Raw genomic sequence first — 27,089 nt, forward strand, 5'->3', positions numbered from 1 at the left:
AGAGTGAGTTGGGGTGGGGGGGAAGGGGCTAAAAGAGAGGTCCAAGAATTTTTTTGTGGGGGCGAATACAGTGAAGGGCCAAGGATGGAGGAAGAGGGCACTGGGGGAAGCGGCTGGAGATGATGGGGAAGAGAGAAGGAGACGTTGAGTGCTCGGAGAGGGGGCACAGGTGACGTGCAGAGGCCAAGTCCATGCTCAAACTGCTTTTCCAGCGGGCGCGCTGGGGGTGGAGCCACAGGCTGGGGCGTGTCCCTACATCCTGTCCCCGCCCCTCACTCCGGCCCTCCCCAAGAACCCAGAGCTTCACAAAGCGAGACCAGTGGTGGGGTGGGGAGCAGGACCGGTATAGGGGCGGGGCCTCTTCGCAGCGGGACCCCGCCCCTTACTGAGCCGCCGTACAAAGCCTGGCGGGACCAGGGGCAGAGCCCAGCCTCAGGGGCGTGTTGGAGCCCGTCGGGCGTCTGGCCAGCTGCCGCCGTTCCCCTGGCTGGGGATCCACCTCACATAGCTCGGCCGCTTGCGCGGGGCGGGGCTCCGGCGTGTGTCCGCACGGCCGAGCACCGCCCTGTGACACGCGCTCCGGGCTGGGCAGCCGCACCACCTTACAAAGCGCGGCCATTCGGGCCGCGCCGGGTTGGGGGCGCGTCCCAGCCCTAGGGGCGTGTCCGCGCGGCCGAGCACCACTCCTGACGTACGCTCCCGCCCTCGCTGTTCCTGGGCCAAGGAGTCACCTCACAAAGCTGCGACCGCTAGCGCGCGGCGGGGCGGGGCGAGGCGGGGCCGGCCCCGCCCCCCAGCGTGCTTCCTCCCAGAGCCCAGGGCCGCCGGCAGGGGGCGCTGCGTCACGGGGCTGGACCGCAACTGCGGTGGCGGCGAGGCGGCGCGTGGCCATCAGGCGGCGCTACCTGGCTCGGCCTCGGCCTGTGCGGCGGCGGCGGCGGTGGCAGCGGCGGCGGCCTGGGCCCGGGCGCGGCGGCGGCGGCGGCGGCGGCGGCGGGGCCTGGAGCCGGATCTAAGATGGCAGGAACGGCGGCGGCGGCGGCGGCGGGGCCGGGCGTGGGCGGCCCGGGGGTGACCGGCCCGGGTGTCACGGGGCCCTGCGGGGCCGTGTCCGTGTTCCCCGGCGCCCGCCTCCTCACTATCGGCGACGCGAACGGCGAGATCCAGCGGCACGCGGAGCAGCAGGCTCTGCGCCTCGAGGTGCGCGCCGGCCCGGACGCGGCGGGCATCGCCCTCTACAGCCGTGAGTACGGGGCCCCAGGGCCGGGCCGAGGGCCGGGCTGCGCGCGGGGGCTGCGCATGAGGCCGGACGGGCGGGGGGCCCGGGGTGGACGGGACGCGGCCGCGGTGAGGGGCCCGGGGTCCCGAGGGTGAGGGTCCCTGATCCTTGGGGGCCTGGTGTGGGCTCCGTGGGGCCGGGCCGAGGGAGCTGAATGTGGGGGCCCCCGAGTGACGGGTGTGGAGGAACGGTGTCAAAGGGGCAGAAAGAGAAAAGAGGGCGTGAGTGGTGACCAGAGGTGAGGTGCCCCGAGTACAGAGGGAAGCGGGAAATGGGGGAGTAGCGAGGGCCCTGAGATTGGGAGGGGGTGGGCAGGAAGTGGGGGGCCGAGAGTGCAAAGTAAGAATTCGGAGGAAGCCGGGGGTGGGCGGGCTGGGTGGGAGGGGAGAGGGCCTGGGCGTGGGAGAGGTGGGAGTCTGTGGGCGGGTGTGGCCGCTCTAGCGGGGAGGAGGGAGGGGTGTGGGCAGCCTCTGGCTATCTCAGGGGACCCTATGGACTTCCAAGGACGGTTGGAAAGTGGTGCCCAGTCTGGGGGGGCCTGGAGCACCCTGTGTCACTCATCTGGAGGGCTTGGCGTTCCGGACCCCCGAGTGGGAAACTTCTAGATTTGGGGAGAGGGGTCCTGCGAGGGTGGTGCGAGCTGCTGTGTGTGCGCCTCGTGGAAACGTGGATGGGGAGGGCCCCTATCTGGATGCCCAGCTCCGAAGTAAGAGGTAACACGGACTCCTCCCTCGCCACGGTCCTCTGATCTACCTTTTTGGGGATGTGAGAAGCTGGTTACATTTTCTGAAGCTAGTTTCAAAACTGACATTAAGGTGGGAAAAAAAAAAATCACAAATGTGTTTGCCAAGGACCTCGCGTCTTTGTAGTTCATCCTTTTTCTTTCTCTTGTTACTCTTTCTTATCAGTTCTCTCTGGTCACGATTCCTCCTTCACATTTTTTTAAAATTAATTAATTAATTAATTGTTGGCAGTGTTGGGTCTTCATTGTTACGCGTGGGGTTTCTCTAGTTATGGTGAGCGGGGGTTACTCTTCGTTTCGGTGCGCGGGCTTCTCATTGCGGTGGCTTCTCTTGCTGCAGAGCACTGGGCTGTAGGCGCACGGGCTTCAGTAGTTGTGGCACGTGGGCTCAGCAGTTGTGGCTCGCCAGCTCTAGAGCGCAGGCTCAGTAGTTGTAGCGCACGGGCTTAGTTGCTCCTCGGCATGTGGGATCTTCCCGGACCAGGGATCGAACCCGTGTCCCTCGCATTGGCAGGCAGATTCTTAACCACTGCGCAGGGAAGTACCTCCTCCTTCACATTTTGTTATTCTGTTACACTCAGCTTGGTCTCTCCGGGTTTCTTGCACTGATGCTCTGTGGAGTCATTGAGGGGGCCTCTCCTGGCTTTGGCCTGTGTGAGTTTTTGCCACTTCAGGAACGGGGGTTTTCCGAAGGGAAGTGTGTGGAGCAGTTGGTTCCCACACAGGATTCTCCCCACACCTCAACTTGGAAAACCCAAAATAAAGGAGCTGTGCGTCTGTCCCCAGCGTCGCACCTCTTTTTGCTGGGGCAGAGCTGGGTCTTCTTGGATCAGATGAGGAGAAAGAAGGGTATCCCCGGTGGGCGTCAGAGCTCAGGACAGACACTTAAGCTTGGCAGGATCCCTCAGATCACAAGCATGGCCATTCATTCAACACACATTAATGGGATACAGAACAAAGAAGGGCAGTGTTTCTCAAACTAGGGTTCCAGGGCTGATCCGCAAAGGAGTTCCAGGTGAGGTGGTTTATCTTTGGTAAATAAACTTTTGATTTTAGAACACTTTTAGATTGATAGAATTACTAGGAAGATAATACAGAGCGTTCTCATATACTCTATACGTAGTCTCCTCTCTTTACATGTTTCTTCAGGAGAGTTTTTACTTTTGTGTTTTTGTTTCGTGGATCTACTCGGAATTGTTACTAGTTACAAAGGGAACACTTCCCTTTTTAGAGGTCATTCATAACTGAAGCGTTTGTCAAGAGGAGAAAGTCCATGTTTCTCAAACTGAGAGCCCCAGTCTGAAATTGTTTCAGACCCCTGATGATAAAGTCTCAGAGGTCTGAAATAATTTTTTCCTCTTTAGGCTCAAGTAACATTAGTGTGAGGTATTAGTGTAAAAGTATGGGTCCTGGAGTTGGTCAAAGCTGGTTGTATTAGTTTTCCAGGGTTGCCGTAACAAACTTGGTGGCTTAAACCAACGGGAATGTATTCTCTCATAGTTCATGGGCAGAAGTCCAAAATCAAGGTGTCGGCTGGGCCACACTCGCTCCACAGGCTCTAGAGGAACATCCTTTCTTACCTCTTCCAGCTTCCAGTGACTCCAGGTGTTGGTTGGCTGGAGGCCACAGAAATCCAGTCTCTGCCTCTGTCTTCACATGCCTGTTCCCCTGTGTCTCTGTGCCTTTTCCTGTAAGGTCACCTGTCGCTGGATTTAGGGCCCACCCTAAATCCAGGATTATCTTAGATCTTTAATTATTTCTGTAAAGACCCTTTTTCTAAGTAAAGTTATATCCACAGGTTCCGGGGGTTAGGGCTTGGACATATTTTGGGGGGCATCCACTACGTGGGCTAGACTGGTGCCCTGAGGGTAGTTGTGGGTGTCTGTGCCTCAGTTTCCTCGGCGGTAGAATGGAGGTGATGACAGGACTGTGGCACAGCGTGTTTGCTCTATGAACGAACACTTCTTCTTTGGAGGCAGCGCCTGCTCCGGTGAAGGCTTGGTGATGGCCTCAGAGTTGGTTGGGTTACTGCTCAGGGCGGGGCAGCCCTGGTTCCTGAGCCAGCTCCGCCTGGGGAGTGTGGGCCTCCGGGGAAGAACTGCTCTGAAGTCTGCTGGGGGAGTGCAAAGTCCTGGATCAGAGATCAGGCCTGGCCTGCTGGGTGTGGAGGGCTGGCTGACGGTCCCCTGGAAAAAGGCAGAATGGTCCGGCCACTGAGGGGACTTAGGGGTGAACCATGCTGCTGCTGGGAGCTGTAGGCTTTCTCTTGGGATGAACTTCCGTCCCTGGCTTCAGCATTTCCCCAACCTGGACCCTTCTGGGACCCGAATGCTTTGGCCAGGTGAGGAGGCTTCAGGAGCCCTGTTGCGCTCTCCTGTCCCTTGTGAGGCGAGGTCTTGCGAGCCGCTGGCGATTCCAGATCCCGGGCATTCGCCTCTGTGGGTGGAGCTGGGGTGGGGCGGGTGGGCAGTTGACCGAGACATCCGCCCGAATCTCCCAGTGTCTCACATCTGGGAGCTGAGGGTCCTGAACGTGGAGTGTGACTGGTGTGAGTCACCAGCTATGCGGCTTTGAACTAGCCATTTCACCTGTAGCAGCAGCCCTGTAGCGACACCTGTACACGTCCTCCGTTTCCTCACCTGCGATGGGAATAGTGCCACCAGGGGCTCACGGGGTTGTGGAGCAGGGTGTCCGGCGGTGAAGGGTAGATCTGTCTATAGATGTTATCCGTGGTGATGCTACTGGCGTGGAATGGTGAAGAGCTGGCTTTTCGAAGAGGGAGTCCCTTATGCTGTGGGGCTGCCCAGCTGCCTTGCACCCCCAGCAGACGGGAGGGGGGCCCCTGGGCTGCCACCTGTCTCAAGTGGCAGGGCTGGGAGATGGGTGTGAGTAGCAGAACATCCAGCCCCTTTCCTTGACGTTTGCCCCCTCCCTGTGGGAAAGAGGACAGCTGAGGAAGGTCCTGTCCCAGTCACCCTGCAGTGAATGGTGACCCTCCCCACCCCTTCTTTTTTTTTTTTTGGCCTCGTGGCTTGCAGGATCTTAGTTCCCTGACCACGGATCGAACCCGGGCCCCCGGCAATGAAAGTGCAGAGTCCTAACCACTGGACCACCAGGGAATTCCCTCCCCCACCCCTTCTTGCCACTTGATATCACCCTGGCCCGCGTCCATGGGATTGGCTAAATGGCAACTACCAAAACTGGGCCGTTTTCCTTGGGCAGAGTTGCCGGCTTCCCGGGCCTTGAGGAAGCTTTGGCACAGCCACTGGAGTCCTTGGACGTGGGCTGCCATCCCCTTGCAGGGAGGCAGCTCCTTGGAAAGCCCATCGTGGGGCGGTAGGGCGGCGAGCAGAACAGACTCTCAGTTCCTCAGCCCTGTGGCGCCCTCTCTGGAGCTGACTGTGCTGCTTTTCTCTTTCGGTCCTCTGGCCTGTCCCCGCCACATTGGCTAGGAAGGGATGTACGGCAGGGCTGGCTCTGACAGGGGCTAAATTTCAGTTCGTGGGGTACGTGCCAGGGGTGGAAACCCCAGAGAAAAACCCTCTGTAAAAGCAAGGTGAAGCATGGCCTGCTGTCCCGGAATCAGGACCCTGTGACTTCCTTCAGTCACCCTCCTGGTAGCCCACACCCCCGGCAGCTGCGGCAGGGGGTGGTAGTGAGAGGGTTTGGAAGAGTTTGTCCTCCACCCAGCCTTGAGGATATTCAGTGTCAAGCTGGGGGGAAGACCCAGAAAGTTACACCAAAAGGCATTCACGTTTCAGTGGTGCCTGCCAGTTGCTGCTGGCTGCTGTCATTTATTGAGCACTTACTGTGTGCCAGGCCCTGCTTAAACCAGTGTTGACAGACTCAAATGCTTGACTTTGGGGGCAGCTGGGGAAAGGATAATAATATAAAGCAGGGCCTGTGGGCAAGCTATGGCCTGTGGACCAGATCGGGCCTGTGGCCAGTTTTTTTTTTTTTTTTTTGGTGGTACGCGGGCCTCTCACTGTTGTGGCCTCTCCCGTTGCGGAGCACAGGCTCCGGATGCGCAGGCTCAGCAGCCATGGCTCACGGGCCCAGCCACTCCGCGGCATATGGGATCCTCCCAGACCGGGGCACGAACCCGTATCCCCTGCATCGGCAGGCGGACTCTCAACCACTGCGCCACCAGGGAGGCCCTGTGGCCAGTTTTTTAACCGGTGACGGCTAAGGGCGGTTTGTACATTTTTTTAAAAAATTAATTAATTAATTAATTTTTGGCTGTGTTGTGTCTTCATTGTTGTGCCTGGGCTTGCTCTAATTGCGGTGAGTGGGGGCTACTCTTCGTTGCGGTGCGCGGGCTTCTCCTTGAGGTGGCTTCTCTTGTTGCGGAGCACAGGCTCTAGGCACGTGGGCTCCAGTAGTTGTGGCGCAGGGCTCAGTAGTTGTGGCACGTGGGCTCAGTAGTTGTGGCACGTGGGCTCAGTAGTTGTGGCTTGCGGGCTGTAAGCGCAGGCTCAGTAGTTGTGGCGCACGGGCTTAGTTGCTCCATGGCATGTGGGATCTTCCCAGACCAGGGCTCGAACCCGTGTCCCCTGCGTTGGCAGGTGGATTCTTAACCACTGAGCCACAAGGGAAGTCCCGGTTTGTACATTTTTGAAGTGTTGATTAAAAAGAAAAAAACAACCGAAGGAAGAATATTCAACCAAGACCACAGAGTTCTGCAAAACCTAAGATGTTTACTTACTGGCCCATGACAGAAAAAGCTTGCAGACCCCTGCGATAAATGAATGAAACAGGCAGGAGGAGGGGGTACTTGGGAACTCAGCCCCAGCCAGGGTTGGCAGATCTGCCACAGCTTAAGAGAAACTGAAAAGCCCTTCTTTGTGTAGGTCTGTTTGTTTTGATTGTGAAGTGTCCTGATTGCTCAGGCCAGATAGAGTACACTTTCTGGACCATGTGGGTCAGTTAGCCTGATAGGTGTGGCCCTTGCTGTGTGTTACCACTGGTCCTTAGAACAGTTCTGGGAGGTTGGCACACCACTCTCATTTTATTGCTGGAAAAGCAGGGGTGAAAGGGCTTGACCAAATAACATGGCTGGCAGGCAGCAGAGCTGGCTTTGGAGTTCACGGCTGTTGGACCCTCTGCTCACTGCAGAGTGGTTCAGTGGAAAAGGGTGGTCAGGATTCAGTTTATCTGTGCATAACAGAAACCCAATGTGGCAATGGCTAAACAAGATGGCAGTTCACTTCTTGTGCTCTTGTCCTGAAGCCTTGGAGGTTGGCAGACCAGGGCTGGTGTGGAAGCTCTGCTCCAGGAAGTCCTTGGACCCAGGTCCTTCCAGCTAACCCCTCTCCCACATCCGGGGTTTGGGTCTTGTCATCATGGATCAACATGGCGGCTGGAGTCCAGCTATTACACCCTGGTTTTCAGACAGCAAGATAAAGGAAGGGACAAAGGATGCCAAGAGCATTGCCAGGTGTCTGTTAGGGAAGGTTCCCAGAAGCTGGCCCTGGGTGCTTCTGCTTGCATCCCATTGGCTAGAATGCAGTCACATGGCCACCACTAGCTGCAAGGGAGCCTGGGAAATGTAGTCTTTAGTCTGAGGAGCCCTGTACTCAGTTAATTTCAGGGTTTCTCTTTCAGTGGGAGAAAGGGGAAACAGACATTGGGAGACAGTCACCTTGGCCACAGTAGGTAGGATGTGGATGTAGCCACCAATGTTAGGAAGGATACTCCTGGATTATGGAAAGATGCTCAAGTGGGGGGTGGGGACAGCAGCCTGGTGTGGAGCAAAAGGGTCCCTTGGAGGAGCTAAAGAATGGGTAACAAGGTTGGGCCCAGGTCACTTTCCCGAGTGACAGGGCCTTTTCCTTTATGTGGTCAGGAGTGGCCTGCCATTTTTCACGGGGGCCTAACATGATAAGAATGGTATTTCTGAAGATTACTCTGACAGCAGGTTACACTGTAGACGGGAGCAAGGAGAGAGAAGCCTGCAGAAGCTTCCAGGCGAGAGAATGCAACAGAAATGTAACTGAATAGTTTCACCTTAGTCTGCCCCTGAAGCGTGTCAGAGGCCAGGAATCATGTTATGGAACAAAAGGTGAATTCTGCCCAGGGCAAAGGCAAAGGGCAGATGGCAGAGGCCATGACCCATGGCCAGGGGTCGTGAGTGACCTGCCTGCAGGGTTAGCTCCACTGTGTGGTTAAAAGGAGACTCCCAGTATTTTAAAAATCAGAGGATTTCACATCAAAATCTGGCTTTGTACTTCTGAAAAAGCAGAAAGGCTGGCAACCCTAGGCCTTCACACCCCGAGGCTGGGTCAGATGGCAGTGCTGCCTTCAGAAGGGGCAGGCACCCCACATGGCTAGAGTCCTTTCTGTGCTCGCCGCCACCCAGCACAGGCCTCGCACCAGGAGCCATTTGCCCTCTCACTTGCAGCGGTTTGTCTCCTCTCTTTCTTTTCTCTTTTTTTAATTTTATTTTTGGCTGCATTGGGTCTTTGTTGCTGTGCGCAGGCTTTCTCTAGTTGCGGTGAGTGGGGGCTACTCTTCGTTGCGGTGCGCGGGCTTCTCATTGCAGTGGCTTCTCTTGTTGTGGAGCACAGGCTCAAGGCATGCAGACTCAGTAGTTGTGGCTCACGGGCTCTAGAGCGCAGGCTCAGTAGTTGTGGTGCACACGTTTAGTTGCTCTGTGGGATGTGGGATCTGTGCAGTGGTTTGTTTCTTAGAGAGGCATTTCTCTGAACCCAGGTTTCCATCGGGGGTGGGAAAATGTTTCTTACCGTTAGCCCACACCCTTCTTCGTCCCCCATCCCTTTCTCTAGGCGGCTGAGTTGGAGCCCCGTGGAGCTGGGGGCTGTTACCCTAGTCCAAGTTGACCTGGCTTCCAGTCCCGAGTCCCGAGTCCCGCCCACTGCCCACCTCCGAAGCCCCTCCCCTTCCTCACCTCTCCCTGCACCTGTGTAGCCCACAGGCCCTCACTGGCAATTTGGAAGTCTAAAAGGTACGAAAACCTAACTTCTTACTCATTTGACAGCAAGCTCTAACCTGACCCAAACTGGGGCACAATTCCCCCCTGAGCTGCCACGTGGGGCTCTCTGTAATCTCTGGGTATCCAGTTTAGAATGACTGTTCCCGCTTTTGGCTGCAAGACTGTGCGCGGTTCTGGACGTTTCCTATAGTTTGCTGGGGCTGATCCACATTATCTGAACCTTGTTAGCTTTTTCCAGATCTGAAGAATTTGTAATCTGAAACACACTGGGCCGCATGTGTTTCAGGCAGGGACTAAGGGCCTCGCGCGGTAGCCCCGTTGGGGTTGTTTGGGCCCATATGTGAGATCACAGGTGGAAAGTGGCCGGCGTCCTGAGTAGCACCTGGCAGCAAGCACAGGCATTAGGTGTGGGGGCCTGCGTGAGGTGGGCGTGCAGGGCCTTTTATCAGAAGGAGGAGTCTGGTGTGAACTTAGGTGGTTCTGTGCTGCCTTCTGGGAGCAGGTCATATCTAGCAGCATGGGGGAGGCAAGAGAACTCTTGGCGGCACGTGAGGCTCCTTGCCTGGGGAGCCTGAGGAGGCACCTGAGGAGGTGGTGAGTTTGCCAGGACGTCGGGACAAATACCCATCCCAGATGGGGGAAGGGGGGGTTGGAGGGCCAGAGCTGGGCCAGACTTGGCTGCTCCCATGGAGAGTGGAGGCTGGGAGGGGCTTCAGGCAGCTCAGAGCTGAGACTCTGAACCTGAAGTCCTTGGATGGCCCCTGGGAGGGGGTTGTCCCATGATCCCTTGAAATTATATGCCGCTTGCATAAGGGGAGAGGAACAAGAGTCCATGGCCGGGACCTCAGAGGAGCCTGTCCGGAGGCAATACTTCTAAAATGCCTATTAGGTCTCTGTGCTTCTGGTAAACTGTGGCTGTGACGCTGCGGTTGGTTCTCTGTGCATTTTCTGGGAGAGAGGCTCCCTTGCTTTTGATCCTCCTCAGAGGGCTCTGTGACCCGAGAAAGGCTGACAGCCACTGAGCTCAGCCGCAGATTGGGGGTGAAGTGGATGCCGCTGGCTTGTAAGGGATGGTCAGTGGGAGAAGCGGTGTGTGTGTGTGTGTGTGTGTGTGTGTGTGTCCCGTCCTCAGACAGGGGGAGTGACTTTGAAAGGCAGGAATGCCAAGGGCAGGTCACTGGATTTCAGGCGGGGCAGCCCCACCCGAGGGCTGCGGTGGGGGAGGGAACCCAGGCCGATGGCAGGTCTGGGGAAGGCTGGGTGGAGCGTGGGAGAGCGACCCAGGACAGCAGGGCCCACCAGCAGTTCTCTGAAAATGAGGAGACCTGAACTTCCATTCTTTCAACCAGAAACGTATCCAGAGTGGACTTGCTGTCGCATTGTGGTCATTACCATTTGTCTCACTTTAAAGAGCAGAACTTGACTGAGCATCCATTGTGTGCCAGGTACTGTTTTAGGAGCTGGGGTTAAGCACGTGGGCCCACGCTTGGGGGTCTTGGGGGGTGTGTGTGTGTGACAGGCATTAAGTCAGCAGTCACCCGCTAGTGGTCAGCGCCTTGGAGGAGGTGAAACGTACTGAGGCTTGAGAGTGCTGGGGGAGGGGCTGCTCAAAGTGAGGGGGAGGAAGGGGTTGGTCACAGATGGTCCCTGCTCAGAATGGGGCATTAACGCCACCAGGAGAAGCGCAGGTGAGGCAGCGCCTCACCGTCGGCGTGACTGCTCTGTGCCTCAGTTTCCTCGGCTGTAAAACGGGAATTTTGGTAGCATCTACCTTGGAGGGTTGTTATGAGTTGTGAGCTAATAGAAGTAAAGTGCTTAAAATAGTGTCTGCTACTCAGCAGGGCGGGAAGAGCTGCTGGGGAGTGAGCCTGTGGGCCCGCGTGGCCAAGGACAGCCAGGGGCCAGTGTGGCTGGAGCAGGGCGCGTAGGGGGAGGGCCAGGCCCCAGCAAGGGGCTTGGCGTTTATTCCCAGAGTGTTGGGGAGGGAAACGACACCTGTGGTTGTGTCTGGGCTCAAGCCCAGTTCTGTCCCCTGTCCTTTCCTGGCAGGGTGATCCTGGGCGAATGACTCAGCCTCCCAGATCTCAGCTTCCTTGTCGGTGGGGAGGTTCCACTGAGGGGCTTGGCTGGTGGCAGGTGATCACCTGTGCCCGAACTGTAGGCACGCTCCTAGTTTCGGGGAGCAGAGAAAAGGCGGAGTAAGAACTCCTCTCATTGTTGCGCGGGGGAAGTGGCCCAGGAGCCAGTCTGAAGAGAATGGGGCAGGAGGCCACCAGCCGGAGAGAGTAGAGGTGGGAAGGAGTCTGAAGAGAATGGGGCAGGAGGCCACCAGCCGGAGAGAGTAGAGGTGGGAAGGAGGCAAGTCCCAGGGGCAGGGGGCAGTGGCTTAGCTGGGGTCTGCTGTATTTCTGGGTCAGTCCTGCTCTCCTGGGTCCCTGTCTCTCGGCCAGGCCAAGGGACAGGCCTGCTTTGCATTCCTGGGTTGGAATGCCCGCCCTTCTCCCTTCTGGTCTGCAGCAGTCCTCTCCAGAGTCAGAAGCAGCTGGAGGTCATGATTAGCATAGGCCGCGGAGCCTTATCTGACTTGACCTTGTGACCCTGGCCAAGTGACCCTAGTTCTCGCTTGTTTCTTCCTGGAGCATGGAGAGTGGTCTTGGGGGCTGGTATTAGCCCTGTACACACAGCAGGTGAATGACATGATGTAAGATATCACTGGCCTCCTAAACCTGCTGTGTGGTCTGGAAGAGGTGATCGTGAAACCCCCAGACAGGTACAGGAGGAGCTGGGAAGGGCACAAGGAGGTGGCCTTGGAGATCCTGCCAAGCCCCTCCAGGTCCCGAATGACTCACTTTGTGCGTTCACCCTCCTGTTTTCTCACTTCCGGGACTCGCTTGGGAAGCTTCAGGATTCGGGGTCCCAGGAACAGTGCAGGCCAGGGCTGTTGGCACCCTTCTTCACATCTGCCCAGAGAAACCATGGCACTTGGCCTGACACTCGTTACGCTACACAGCTCCGACCTATGGTTTAAGAACCCCGAGTCCCTGACTTCTCCCACACCCACCCCTTTTGTTCCCTGAAAACCAGTTCTGTGAAGGAAGTTGAGACCAGGCTTCACCCAGGCCTGCAGGAGTTGGCTTTGGAGGCTCTGTGGCCCTCATGCGTCTCCTCTGGTGGTTATTCTTTAGATCACTTACTTTAATGGTTGTTTAATCAACACACACAGACGCCTGGGCCTTAGGTGCACTTGACAGTGTGTGCACCCATGTAACCGCCACCCAAAGCCTGACCTAGAACTTGTCCCCCAGCCTCTGGGTGGGTTTTGTTTGGTCAGGTGGGTCTGTCCCCTGACGCCAGGCAGCGCATACTTGAAAACAGGTCCAGACTGGTGGGGCGGGGCGGGGGGGCCGGCGGGTGTGCTCCGTCTCCTACCATCCCCCATTCCTTGCGTAGTGAGAGGAGAACCCCTTTGCTTCCCTCTTTTTGTCTGTCTCTTTCAATTGATTCATCGCCCACAGCTTCGGTAAGAGCGGGTCTGAGCTGTTTTCTTTTAAGATTGTTTGGCGGATTTGCTCCCCCGTGAATTGTGTTCCCGTGGCTGGGGTTCCTTTTGGCTGGATGTGTTACTCGTGTAACGGTTTTGTGCGTCAGAAACCTGCCTGACAACACAGGAACTGGTAAGATTCTGGTGGGGTCGGCCGCAGGGACCCTGGCAGATCACTGCTCTAATGAAAAAGGGATGCTCTTTTAATCCCCCCACAGGGGGCACGTGAGTAAATACAATCAAAGGCAGACTGGGGGGCGTCCTGCAGACCCAAGAGGGACATTCCAGGAGCTTGCCACACTCTTCCCTGAGCTGGAGGTGAAAGCAAAGGCAGGCTGGGGCTCCCAGACTTCTGTTGTGTGTCCCGAAGGCCACCTCCGCAGAGCCTGGCTCTGGTCTGAGCCCTCTGTGTGACCGGAGGTTGGTGTCCCTAGTGATGGATGAGCCCTGGGTGGGGGATGCTGACGGGTCACATGGCCTTGACTCCCTTCCACCGCCACGCCACCCCCGTGCCCTGCCTATTGCCGCTTTGAGGCCCTACCGTGGCTGACGTGGGCTGAGCCCAAACATGTGGCGGGCGGGTGCCATGCCAGGCACTTTACGTTCATTGACTTGCCTCGCCGTCAGAACAGCCCCTTGGGGAGCCACCAGAGCCACAGCTCATCCCCGTTTCATAAGGGAGGAAACTGAGGCACTCAGTGGTGGGCGGCAGTCGGATGCCAACCCAGCTTTGGCCCTGACGTCTCGACTCAGCCCTGCCACCCCTTGGGCGCAGGTGAGGAGTCAATGCCGTAAAGGAGAGGTAGCACCTGGCCCTTGTGTCTCTGTCCTGTGTCGGGGCAGTGGCCCCGGTGGCTTCTTCTGGAGCCCGAAGCCAGTCTTTCCTTATTCCTGCCTCGTTGCCGATTCCGTCATGGTGTCAGGCAGCCTCTGTCCCCTCTTGCCTGGGCCACATCTGGAGTCAACATCTGGTGAGGCAGCCTCGGGTGGGCGGGAAGGGGCCCTCCTACCTCAAACATCCTGTTCTCTGAGGCCAGAGGCAAGGCCGGAGGGGCTCCCGGAGCCCCAGGGGCCTGGCGGAGGCCCTTCCGGCAGCCGTGAGGCCCCAGGACATCCTGTTTCACCTTTTTCTTTGTCGATGGGCCCTCCACTGGGACTACAAGTGGGCCTCAGCCCCCTGAGCTGGTTTCCTCCATCACTCTGCCGCTGAGGCTGCCTCTGCCCCGTCCTCCGGCCTCTTCCGGTTTGGCCTCCCTGGAGCCACCCTGATCTGAGGGTTGAGGCCCCTCAGCTGGCCAGAGGAGGGACATGTTTGAGTTCCCCAGACACCGACTGGCTCAGCTGCCTGTGCTGGCGCAGCGTCCCCGGCAGCTGCGGGAGCCAGAGTGTGGAGCGTACCAGCCTCTCTGAGGGGGTCCTGCTGCTGCCCTTGACAGAGCTCGCCCGCCCACCTCTGTCCTCACGGAGCACTGCCAGCCCAGCTCCTGCTGGCACAGATGGTGGCCGCCCTCAGCGATGCCTCCCAGCCCTAGGAGGCAGGCTCCATCGGGCTCAGGGGTATGGTGCCTGCCAGCCATGGTCAACCAGCCAGGCCTGGCTCTGCCCGGGCCCAGGGCCCATGTCCTTCCCAGGGCCTTGAAGTGGTCCCCACAGCCCCCCAGGGCCAACTCTCCTCCCAGAGGCTGGGATGGGGTTCGGCTCTCTTTCATGAGCTGCTGAGCCCCCAGGCTGAGCCGCTCCCAGCATGTCAGTTCTCTGTGCCTTGGTTTCCCCTCTTGAAAGTGAGCTAAGTGTGCCCAGGCAGGTGGGTGGGAGCATTAGCTGAGCTACTGCACTGTGTTAGGTGTTTGCCTGGTACCACATATAGCAACAGCTTCAAAGTCATGGCCAGAGAAGAAAGGCCCAGCAGAGGAGGCCCGGCAGAGGAGGCCGGCAAAGGAGGCCAGCAGCCCAGCGCATGGAGTGAGGGGCTGGGCTGCTGGTTTAGTTGCCTCCACCCCCCCGCCCCCTGCCCCCAGTTATCCGCTAAGCCCCCGTGCTTTCATGGGCCAAGGAACAGGCGCACATCTGCTGTTTCTTTTGTAGCTCACAAAGCCCAGGGCTGCAGGCTGATTAGCATGGAGGGGGCAGACATTTGCATGTAATGGCTCCTGCCCAGTCGGAGCCCCTAGCATTCTTTGCAGAAAAGCCAAGCCCTTTCTTTGGTCCTTCTTCTCTTGGGGTTGCCCTTCCGCACACCCCACAGTGAGACTCATCTTTGGGCCCCTCCAGACCAGGCCTGCAGGACCAAAGCCTCCAACCCATAAAGGCAGATATCGCCCCCCAGCCCCCATGGACCAGCCCTTTGAGAGGAGTCCCTGCTGACACCCCCTCCCCGGCCCCTGACCCCCTGAAGCCAGAGCTGACTTAGGAGGTTTGGGTGTCTCCAGTGCGGGGCCTCTTCTCCAGCCTGTGGTCAGCCCCACTGGAAGCGGGGGAGAGGTGACAAGGGGCGGGCCAGCAGAGGTGGGTGGCTCTTATATTGTGAAATATTTTCAAAGAATGAAGGATAATACAGCAAATACCAAGAGCAGTCACTGCCACCTTAAGAGATAAAACGCCCATAGAGCAAAGGGCCCCCTATCTTGTCTCCTCCCAGGGAGGTAACCTCCTGTTCAGCCAACACCGGTGGTCAGCCTTCACAAGAGGCCACTTTGACGTGGCCTAAAGACCCAACCTGGCACCTTTGAAACCTAGAATCAAGACTTTTCCAATCACGGTATGAAGCTGGTGCCTCTCAGCCTCGGCCAGATGGCTGCTCTGGGTCTAAGTGGCCTGCACCAAGCCTGGCTGGGTGCCCAGTCGGGCTGGTCCAGTGGCCAGTTGCCTGGTCTGGGCCCAGTGTGGCCTTGTGTCCAGAACTCTCTCTGGGATTCCTTCTCTCCAGTCTTTGCATCTGGTCAGAGTGCCATGGGGATATGGGGCACCGAGGTGGATGTTTTGTGCTCAGAACCCCTGCTATGTGCCTGTGGGTCTTGGGCGGGGCACAGGGTGTGTTGGTCTTCATGATGGTGCTGAGCGATGCATTATTATTTTATTTTTCTAGACCTGAAAGGTGGGGGGTGGAGCCCCAGGTAGAAGAGCCCAGATTCAAAGCTGGGTCTAACGGACTCCAAAGCTGGAGTTCTGGGATCTGCACATGCAGTGTGGCCTCCCTGGCAGGGGGAGAGGGACTACCCTGGGCTTCAGGAAACCCAAGTCTCTAGTGGCCCCAGGCACCCCAGCCTGGCCCCGCCTGCTGCTTCTCCTCCATCACACCCACTAAGGGGGGGAGGGTTGGGTGCAGGCCTGTGCCAGGCAAGACAGTCACAGGCTGAGAAGCCGGTGTCCTCCATCCTCCAGCCCTAGTGGTCACTTGGGTCACAGGACCTGAGGCTGCAGCGGAGGGATCAGAGCCGTTCCCACTACCCTCCCCCCACACCAGCAGGGTCTGACCTGCTCACTTCGGAGAGGGCCCAGGCGATTTGAGTGGGCACCAGGCCTCCCCCGCTGTCACGATTGCCTTTTGTCTGCTTACCCTTCAGGAACGTGGTAGAAATTCAAACCGCTCAGGAGGGTATAACATGAAAAGTCCATCTCTTCGTCCTGCCTGATCCTGGCCTGCCCCCCGCGCCGCCGCTTGTCTTCTGGTGCGCCCTTGCCGCGCAGTGTTTTGGGCACACATGGGCTTGCGTGCACACGTCTCCCCAGGAACCCACTGGGCTGAAGGTTCTGCAGGTTTAAACCATGGAAGAGAGGGGTGCCTCCCTTCCAGAGGCAGCCCCTGCAGTCATTTCATGGTGTTTCTTTCTAGACGAGCCCCAGGCAGGCAGCGCGCCTGGCCCCTCCCCCTCCCCGGCCCCCCCGCTCATTTTTGCACCTGTGGTGTGTGTGTATTTTACCCCATCTGCCCCTAACAGTGCGGCTTGGTCATCTTAACATGTCAGCGTCTAGAGACGGAAATCTGTGTCTTTCCATTGGCTGTACCTTCTTTCACTCATTCAGTGGCTCTTTAGGTTTTCTGCTGCTTTGGACAGTGCTGTATCTAGGTGTATCTTTGCAGACATTTAGAAGTAGAACTGTAGGATAAGGTCCCGCAAGGGGACTTCTGGGTCAGAAGTCTTTGACAGAGATGCCCAGATGGGGGCTGGCCCAGTGCGCCGGGGTGCTTGGGGGAGGGGTTGGGATTCACCCCGGGACAGGGCCAGGCCAGAGGAACCCAGGGTCACCTCATGGTCCTCAAATACCCCAGGGCTGGGCAGTGTGGCAGCAGCTGCTCAGAGCGTCTGCGAGGACAGCACTGGAGCAGCCGGCTTAGGTTACAGCCAGAGAGGGAGGCCAAGCCGGGCTAGGATTCCCCGGGGTGGGATTCTCTTCCGAGACCGTAACCATGGCTGCTCCAGATTACAAAGTGCATAGGACACTTACTAATGCCTCCCTTATCTCATGGAATCCTCACTGCAGGGAGAGTTTTATCCTCGCTTTATCCCCATTGCACAGATGGGGCCCCTGAGGTTCGGGGTGAAGGCAGGTGGTGGGGCCCTCCAAGTGGGCTGTGTCCTCTCACCCTGCAGGCTGTGCCGCGATCACCTTTGGACAGATGAGGAAACTGAGGCCCGCAGTCACATCTGGAGAGCGGCACAGTTGGCCCGGAACCCAGGTCTCCCTGGATGCCCATTCATTTTGACCACTGCCCTCTTGGCCTTCCCTGCTGTGGAAGTGGGGCAGTGGGGCCTGGTGCCTCTGGAAGAGGGGAGGCCCTTTGAGGAAGGCGAGCCCTGCATCCCCCAGGGCCTGGCTCGGCTTGGATGTCACTGCCTAGGCAGCCTGTAATCTGTATTGCACAGGGCATCGTGTGTATCAGACCCCCGAGTCCCTCCAGCCCCTCTTACCCGGCCTTCTCACTGGTGTCGCCTGCCTCCCTGTGGTGCCCGGTAGCATGGGAAGGCAGGGCCTGGCTGGCTTGTTCACTGCGGTGCCCTCGTGCCCGTGCTTGGCACCGAGCGGGCTGCAGGCCGAGCCACCCGGTGAGCCGATGGCCCCGAGCAGAGGGTGGGCCGAGGAGAGCACCCTGATTTCTCCATGCCTCGTCCTCCTCTTCACCCAACTCTCCTCTCTCCTGTGGAGTATTTTCCTGTGGAAGGTGAACAGCCTGTGTTTTATTTGGCTGTAGGAGGTGATTTAATAAGAGACCTCACATATGGACAGGCGTCCCCCCACCCCGGAGTCTGCCAAGGTAAATAGCTTTAATTATGCCTTGCTTGTGGCTGTAGTAGTTTTTCTGCCAGAAAGGCAAGGACTTGAAATGTGGCCTTTTTTTGTGTTGGTTGCTTTTCTTTTCCCCTTGAGCTGGTGGCTGCTCTCCCGTCTTGCCCTCCACCTCTCTGTTGTCCAGGAGGCAAAGAGCCGCTCTCATCTCACACGAGGATGGAAGGTTCTACGGGAGGAGAGAGCTTGACTCCAGGCATTTATCTCCATTCCACTGGGTCCCTCTGACACAGGTCTGTCCAGCCTGAAGGGCTCAAGGACCCCCTGCTTGTTCCAGAGCAAAGGGGAAGGGGAAAGAGGGCAGAGGTTACCATGGGGCTGCCCGGTGCCCAGCGTCTTCCAGTAGTTAAGTGACCTTCCCCAGGCCACATACTCCCTCGGCCTGGGCAAGTGGACCCCCATTCTGGTTGCCTCCTGCATGTAGGGAAGGGGCCCAGTCTCCCTGACCCCAGGCCCTGGGGTGGGGGCCGTGCAGGTCAGCATCCCCAGGTGCTGGGCTGGGCACTGGGCCAGCCACGTGCGGAGCTCTGGATTCAATAAGGAGTCAGCCTACGATCAGGGCTCGTCCAGGAAGTGCTAGAGAACCTTCCTGGTCTTCCTCCACCTGGAGGAGGTGACAGGGATGCAGGGGAAGAGAGGCAGGGTGCCAGGGAGGGTCTGCGGAGCCACGGAGGCTGGAGAGAAGGCCTTCTGCCCATGGTCTGGAGGGTGGTGAGGTCAGCGTGGCTTGACAGGGCGGTGGAGGGGCTGTGTCGAGGTCGTCCATGTTAGCAGGGGCTCACGAGCCCCATAAGGAGTTTGGACTTGTTCCAGAAGGCTCTGGGGAACCACTGAGGGGTGCAAGCAGGGGAGAGAACACAGCAAATCAGCCGCGTTAGATGCTGTGACTGGGACATGACTAGAGGCTCAGCACGTCCCCCGGGTCGTCTGGTCAGTGTCCCTGAGAGAGGATGCCTACCCCTCCCTGAGGCCGCCAGCTCTTTTGAGGCCCTCCTGGGTGCCGGGCCCCGCTTTGGGCCCAGGAGTGAGGGTGGGGAGCAGGGTGTTGCCTTCAGGCCTGGGACCGGGGAGCCCCCGTGCCTCAGTGTCTGCCAGATTCTGCTGCCCTGGGTCCCACGGTGCTGTCCAGGGAGCCGACAGGGAGGGACATCGGGTGGCGCTGTGCTGGGTGGGGGCAGGCAGCCTGTCCCCGAGAGCCGCCTGCTTCCCAGCCTCCGTCGTCTCTTGCCGGGACGGCAGCTGCCCTCCAGCCCTGGCCCTCTTTCGGCACGGGGTCCCTCTGGGTACTGCCCGTGGCTCTGGGGGAGCCAGACTTCTGAGCCACAGGTCCACCGGGGCCTCTCTCACCTCCTCCACAGCCATCCTACAAATCGCCCGTCTTGCCTGGGAGCCTCTGCAACCTCTCTGGGCTGCAGCCAGGAAGTCCCAGTCGCCCCCATTCTCCCTGCTGGGCCCCTGCAAGGAAAAACACTGCTCCTGTGTGTGTCCCCCGCTCTCAGCACTCACACTGAGCACTTCTGATCCCCAGGTGTTGGGCGGGTGTCCCACACACCAAGCAGTTCTCCAACACCAGCCGGCTGTCTGACAATTCAACTCAATTCTGAAACTGTCTCCCTGGAGGTAGTGTCAGATCCCACAGGTTGAGGGCTCAGTCCTATAAGACTGTACACACCCCACTTCATTCGCCAGTCGCAAGTTCGGCTTGGGTCATCTGTGCTTCTGATCAACCTGCTATAAATCAGAGGTTCCTAGGACCTCTTCCTCAGGTTCGATTAATTTGCTCCAGCAGAACTCAGGAAAACAGTTTACTTACTGGATGACTAGTTAATACAAAAAGATGCAACTCAGGAGCAGCCAGATGGAAGAGCTGAATAGGGCGAGGTGTGTAGGAAGCAGTGCAGGGCTTCCATGCCCTTTTCGGGGGCACCAACCTCCCAGCACCTCCACGTGCTCACCAGCCTGGAAGCTTTCCTGAACCCTGTCCTGTTGGGGTTTTTTGGAGGCTGAGGAGGGGGGACTGAAAGTTCCAACCCTCTAATTACTTGGCTGGTCCCCACATGGCTTTCTAAGTCCTATATCCTGGGGTGGTTGAAGGGGGCTTCACATGAATCATAAAAGACACCTTTTATGATCTCTCTTCTCACTTGGGAAACTCCAAGAGTTTTAGTAGCTCTGTGCCAGGAACAGGGACCAAATAACATACGTATTATAGATCACGGTATTACCACCCCCCTTCCTCTCTGCTTTCCCACATGCTGTTTCCTCTCGCTGGAGCATTTGTTCCCAGTCTCTTTCCCTGGCTGGTCAGGTGCCATCTCTAGCCTCCCACAGTGCCCCTGTGCCCCTGGCCTCAGTGCCCATCACCTGGGGATCCTCGTCACTCTGGCCGCCCAGCTCTCCTCACCCCCTCTGGGATGGGGAGGGTGTCTCCTTTCACGCCACTACCGGCTTTGTAATAAAGTTTTATTGGCACATAGCCATGTTCCTTTACATATTTCTGCGGTGGAGTTGAGTCACAGTAGCAGAGATTCAATGGCCTGAAAAGCCGAAAGTATCTATTTTCTGGTCCTTTACAGATAGAAGCCCAGAGAGGTGGTGCACACACTGGCTAGGAGCACAGACCTGGAGCCAGTCGGCTCAGCCCCTCGTCCTGTGACCTTGAGCGAGATACCTAACCTGTCTGAGCCCCCTTTTCTCATCGGAGCCAGTGGGGGTGGTAGCAGTAGATACAGGGGTGCTGTGAGGGGGTCCGTGGATAGCACAGGAACAGAGCCTGGCACCTGGGAAGTTATTACTCACAGTCTGACCTCCCAGCCCCATCGTGGTCTCAGCAGTGTGTGAGTGGGTGGGTGCTGGGCCACGCTGCCTGTGGAAGCTCGGTGTTTGTGACTTGGCTATTCAGGGGCCTTGCTCCCCAGGGAGCAAGACGGGTGGGGTGGTTTTCCTAGCTCCCCCCGCTGCACCCCGAGCGCTGCATTGCCTGTGGATTTGTCCCTGGCGATTCCGGCCCCTCGTCCCCTGGCCCCAGAGCCTGGGCGGGACAGACTTTGCAGTGTGGTGGCTGGGAGGCCAGCCCGGGGTGGCAGGCCGGGTCCAGGAGCAGGGTGGACACGTTTGTGATGGCTGCGGCATGACTAATACTCCTTGGGCTGAGTTCGTTTCCCGTTCAGAGCCCGTCTTGGGTGAGCCTCTGCGGAGCCTGTTCACCGCTCAGCCCTCCCGTCCCATCACTGCAGGGAAGAGGGACACCGGCTCTGCCCGACCTGCCTGCGGGGGGAACCCAGCACAGCCTCCTGGCCTGCAGCCCCCTTTGTGGTCGCCCCCAGTTAGAGCGACACGGCAGTCTGCCAGCCCCTCTCCCGCTTCCTGTCCCCACCTCTCCGGGCCGCGTACATGCAACAGCCCCCGAATGTGCCAGCTGGTGTGACCAGGGTGGCGCTTTCTGGCTTCGTTTCTGGAGGCAGGGCACAGAGACCAGTTCTGCCTCTTGCACCGCTTGCCCACTGCTGGGTCCAGGGCCTGTGGGCTCCGGTCCCCTTTCCTGGGGGGAGAAGCCCTCTCCCAGGAACCCCTCCCCCGGGGCCCAGGAGGCAGGCTGCACCACCTGGCTGGGATAGGCCCAGCGCCACCACCTCTGCCCACTGTCCTGGGGGCCCCCTCCCAGTGAGGGGGGGTAGGGGAACGGCGATCGACCAAAGGTGCAGAGCCCTGCCCGCTGGGGACTGGGGCGCTGAGCGTGGCCACGGGAGGGGCTGGGGAGGGGAGGCCCGTGACTGCCAGTCCGAGAGCTTGGACTTCTCCTGAGACTTTAAAAGAGGTAGGAGCCTGGTCCAGCTTTTTAAACATTTTTTTTGGTTTGTCATATATTTACCTAGCATCTCCTGTGTGCCAGGGACTGGCCTGTGGGTGTATAGCTGTGACTTATACAAAATGCTGGCACCATGGGCTTTGGTGGTCCCACCTGTGATGGGACAGCTCAGGTTGCCCTTAGCCCTGGCTTCCCTGGCCTGAGCCTCTGGATGCGGCCAAGCTTCCCTTAGCCACAGGTCCTTGTGGTCGCCTGCCTGGCGCCAGGTTGCAGGGGCTGCCTAGGGCAGCCGGTCGGGTTGCCAGGCTGCTTTGTAAACAGGCCCTCCCTGGTCTGCTCGCTGCCACACAGGCGTAGCTGACAGATCGGCTTTATTTTCTGCCCCAGGAGTGGGCATGGGTACCACGTCAAGGTTTCGGGTCCCTTCCTGAGACCCATTTATAGCTGGACTTGGGAGCACCTTGTGGGTGCGGCGTGGCTGTGAGCCTGGGGCTGGCCTCCCAATCCGCTCTTCCCTCCTGCCTGCTGTCAGGAGGCTGCCTGTGCCCTGCTCCCCCCTCCCTCCAGGAGGTGGCACCTGGCTCCAGAGGTGGGAGGTCATCTGGCAGAAACCCAGGCTGTGGCCCCAGGAGCCTCCTCCAGGCGGTGGCCCAGGCTTAGGGCTCAGACTAAACAAGGGGAGAGCAAGGGGCCCAGTGGACACCCATAGGCCTTTCATATCCAGATTCACCCATTGGGAACATTTTTCTTTGTCTATTGAGATAAAATTCACATGGCATAAAACAATTGAGTGGTATTTAGTGCACTCACAGTATCAGGTAACCATCACCTCTATTTCCAAAATATTTTCATCATCCAAAGAGAAAACCTTGTTTCCATTAAGCAGTCATTCCCCATTCTCCCACCCTCAGCCCCTGGCAACCACAAATTTTGCTTTTAGTCTCTATGAATTTACTGGTTCTGGATGTTCCATATATATGGGATCATATACCTGTGAGCTTTTATGTCTGGCTTCTGTCACTCAGCATGATGTTTCTGAGGCTCATCTGTGGGTTGGGACTTTATTTCTTTTTATGGCTGAGTGATATTCCATTGTATGGATGGACCACATTTTTTTTATCCAGTCATCAGTTGATGGACATCTGAGTTGTTTCTACTTTTTGGCTGTTTTGAATAGTAACACTTTGAATATTTGCATCAAGTATTCATTTGAATACCAGCTTTCAATTCTTTGGGGTGTATACCTACGAGTGGGATCGCTGAGTCAGATGGTAATTCTGTGCGGCTGTACCATTTTAAGTTCCCACCAGCAGGGTCTGAGGGATTCAATTTCTTGCCAACACGTGTTATTTCCCCCTTTTTTGTTTAAAATTACAGCCGTCCTGCTGGGTGTGCAGTGGTATTTAATTGTGGTTTTGAGTTGCAGGTCCCTAATGACTAATGATGACGTGCACCTTTTCACATGCTGGTCATTTGTATACCTTTGGAGAAACATCTCTTCAAGTCCTTTGCCCGTTTTTGAATTGGGTTATATTTTTGTTGTTAAGAGTTCTTTTTTTTTTTTTTTTTTTTTTTTGTGGTACGTGGGCCTCTCACTGATGTGGCCTCTCCTGTTGCGGAGCACAGGCTCCGGACGCGCAGGCCCAGCGGCCATGGCTCACGGGCCCAGCCACTCCGTGGCCTGTGGGATTCTCCCGGACCGGGGCACGAACCTGTGTCCCCTGCATTGGCAGGCGGACTCCCAACCACTGCGCCACCAGGGAAGCCCAAGGGTTCTTTATATATTCTGGACAATAGATCCTTATCAGATATATGATTTGTAAATATCTTCTTCCATTCTGTAAGTTGTCGTCTCGCTTTTTTGATACTGTCCTTTGATGTAAAAAGTTTATTTAAAAAAAAAATTTTTTTTTTTTTGGCCGTGCCACATGGCTCTCGGGATCTTAGTTCCCCAACCAGGGAGCGAACCTGGGCCCCTGGCAGTGAAAGCACCGAGTCCTAGCCACTGGACCGCCAGGGAATTCCCCAAAAAGTTTATAATTTTGATGAAGTCCAGTTTATGTAGTTTTTCTTTTGATACTCTTGCTTTTGGTGTCATATCTAGGAATCCATTGCCAAATCCAAGGTCTCAGAGATTTACCCCTCTGTTTTCTCCTAGGAGTTTTATAGTTTTCACTCTTATGTTTAGGTCATTGATTAATTTGCGTCAGGTTTTATATATGGTGTGAGGGTAGGAGTCCAGCTTCATTCTCTTGTACAGGGAGACCCAGTTGTCCCAGCACCATTTGTTGAAGAGACTATTTTCTGCCCCTTGAATGTTCTCGGGACCCTTGTTAAAAATCAGTGGGCTATACGGGACTTACCTGGTGGTCCAGTGGTTAAGAATCTGTGCTTCCAAGGCAGGGGGCATGGGTTCGATCCCTGGTCAGGGAACGAAGATCCCACATGCTGTGAGGCATGGCCAAAAAATAAAAAACAAACAAACAAAAAAATCAATTGACTATAAACATAGGGTTTATTCTGGACTCTAATTCTATTGATGTGTATGTCTCTCCATTTGCCAAAACTATTCTGTTTTGATTACCATACCTTCGTAGTGCGTTTTGAAATCGGGGAGTGTGAGTCTTCCAGCTTTGTTTTTTTTTTTTTCAAGATTGTTTTGGCTATTATGAGGGCGATTGGGAACACTTTGCACATTTGTACTCATGCTTCTCTCTATAAATATATTTTGTCGTTGTTGTTGATTTGGTGAACCACTTGAAAGCAAGTTGCAGACATCACAGGAATTCACTTTCCTTCCATATGTATCTTACAATAATAAGAACATTCTTCTGCAGAATAATGCTCCTGTCACATCTAGATCATTTGAAGTTATGGCTCTTGCAGTCCACACATTTCCCCACTTGTCCTTTGTAGCTGTTGAATGGTGTTCATTAGGCGGCAGTCCTGGACCACGCCTGGCATTTGATGGTCACGTCTCTTTAGCCTCCTTCACTCTGGAATACTTCCCAGCAATTTTTGCCTTTCCTGACTTTGGCCATTTTGAGGCAACCAGGGAGGTTGTCTTGCAGACTGCCCTGTGACCTGGCACTGTCTGTTGTCCCCTCGTGATGGGACCAGGGTGTCTGTCCTGCTGCCCCACATCCGGGCTACAGCATCGGGTCGGTTTGTCTCCTGGTGATGCCGTGTCTCACGGTTCGGCTGAGGTGGGGTGCCCCATGCTTGCTGAGTGAATGACTAGTAACAGTAGTAGTGGCGGGCGTGGGGATGCAGCGCTTCCTGTATGCGTGTGTTGGGCCCGACCCCTGCCCCACTGTTAGTCCCGCTTGACAGATGAGAAAACTGAGGACTCAGACCTGCCCTGGTGACACACTAAGTGGAGTAGGCGGGGCGTGAACACAGGCCGTCTGGGTCCTGTGGCCACACTCACAATACATGCAAGAAGGAAGGGGCTCAGCGGGAGGAAGCAGAGGCGCCACTGGCATTTCTTTCTTGACCCCCGCCCACCCCTGCTCAGCTCTGAAGGCTGACGATGCCCCCGTGTGACATGGAGGGGCTGCTGGCTGAAGGCCCGACTCCCTCAGCTGGGCCTGAGCTGCCCGCTGGGTTCCCGTGACCCTCTGACCCTGCCAGACTTGCCCTTCTCTCCCCTGTGTCTTCCCACCTCAGTGCCCAGGAGCGACATGGGGTCTGGCACCAGCAGGTGCTCCGTGAGGGAACGTCCTGGCACAGGTGCCCCCCTGGGCCCCCCAGTGCCCAGCAACTCCCCATCCCTCCACCTCAGCCCTGGTTGCCCTGTGGACAACTGTCCTCTCCTGCTGGACAGACTGCATCCTGTATCCCCACTGGGGATGCTGATCAGCCACCGCCTCGTCCTCAGCGTAGGCTGGGCAGGCAGAGCACATGGCAGCGCTTGTGGGGAAGGTGTTGTGGCACCCTGGAAGAATCTGGGGTGCCATGGGTGGGGGGAAGGTGGCCCCGGGACCTGGCGGCTCACGCCCGCCTCCCTCCTCTCGCAGATGAAGACGTCTGTGTGTTCAAGTGCTCGGTGTCCCGGGAGACGGAGTGCAGCCGTGTGGGCAAGCAGTCCTTCATCATCACCCTGGGCTGCAACAGCGTCCTCATCCAGTTCGCCACGCCCAGCGGTACGTCTCCCTTCTGTCCCAGCAGCGCACGGAGCGCCCAGAGCCAGGGGGCTTAGGCTCTCAGCCGTGGCGGGCGGGGGGCCTAGAGCCCGGGTAAATCATAGCCCATTCATCTGACCCAGAGAATGCCCCACCAACATCAGAAATATTCCCAAATAGAAATATGTCCATGGTAAGAGTACGTGCTCGCTGCCTGGACACTCTGCCCCAGACCTCGCCGGCTCCTTTGGGTCCTTCTGGGCTCTGCTTATATGTCCCCTCCTCTGAGAGGCCTGTCCTGACCTGCCCACACCCCAGGCCTCTTGGAGGAGCCGGTCAGATGGGGGTCAGGGGCCCAGCCCTCCCGCAGCAGTGGATGGGGGTGAGACAAGGTCCTGAGGTTGGCAGAGGCTTTGTTCCGAGTGCAGAGGACTCTGGAGGGTTCTAAGTAGACCCACCTGGGGGACACACGAGCAGGGACGGCGGAGCCCCAGGCGAGTGCTGCTGGTGGCTCTGGGTGGGGGTCAGCAGTGGAGGTGGTGACCCGCCCTGGGCTGGAGACCCCTCGAAGGGTCCAGCAACCGGGCTTGGTCCCTGCAGAGCCGAAGTCAGTGGGCCTGGTGGTCGGCGCAGGGGCTGGGGCAGGAGAGCCCAGGATGGAGAGACCGCCTGCCCACGGCTGCCCCCAGCTTCCCCAGAGCCCTCTTACTTGCCTCAGTGCCCCCGATGGAGAGAGGAGGCTCCCCCAACCCAGACCCTCAGGACTACCCGCCCTCAAGTGGCCTGGCTTCAGAGCTGAGAGAAGGCCGGGCTGGGAGAAAGCAGCCAGGTGGCTGACCACCTCCCGTCAGGAGCTCCACATTCCGTTTCCTTCTTTATCCAAAATCAATCCCAATTCAATGTTTAAAAAAATAAGTTACAGAAACACCACTAGGGTTATCATTAAGAGTTGATGTTTTAGATCCGCCTAGTCTGTTTCTGCTTCATGGATAGTTATATTCTGATTTTTTTCCTTTCAGGCCTATCAGTTTCTTAAATTGTGGTCAAGTACACATAGCAACAATTCTGCCATGTTAATAACCCTTTTTGAGTGTACATTTCAGTGGTATTAAGTATATTCATTGTGCAACCATTGTGCACATTGTGCAACCATCACCACCATCCAGCTCCAGAACTGTTTTATCTTCCCAAACTGTATATTTTTAAGATATTGTCTTTTAGGTGGGTTTTTTTTTTTTAATTTATTTTTGGCTGCATTGGGTCTTCATTGCTTCACGTGGGCTTTCTCTAGTTGTGGTGACCGGGGGCTGCTCTTCGTTGAGGTGCGCGGGCTTCTCAATGCGGTGGCTTCTCTTGT

General features: G+C 57.1%; 1 protein-coding gene across 1 annotated transcript in view; it reads left to right on the top strand.

Moving 5' to 3' along the window:
* Positions 1-1,017: 1,017 nt before the first annotated feature.
* CARM1 (coactivator associated arginine methyltransferase 1) overlaps positions 1,018-27,089 on the top strand; it is a gene marked incomplete at both ends in the record, with an annotated part of 40,461 nt that continues 14,389 nt past the window's right edge. Inside the window, 2 exons of the mRNA XM_079702576.1 lie at positions 1,018-1,243; positions 25,628-25,753. Coding sequence (XP_079558702.1) covers positions 1,018-1,243; positions 25,628-25,753 — 352 coding nt within the window. The remainder of the gene's footprint in view (positions 1,244-25,627; positions 25,754-27,089) is intronic.

This window comes from Hyperoodon ampullatus (genome assembly GCF_949752795.1).
Source record: "Hyperoodon ampullatus genome assembly, chromosome: 4".
Lineage (NCBI taxonomy): Eukaryota > Metazoa > Chordata > Mammalia > Artiodactyla > Ziphiidae > Hyperoodon > Hyperoodon ampullatus.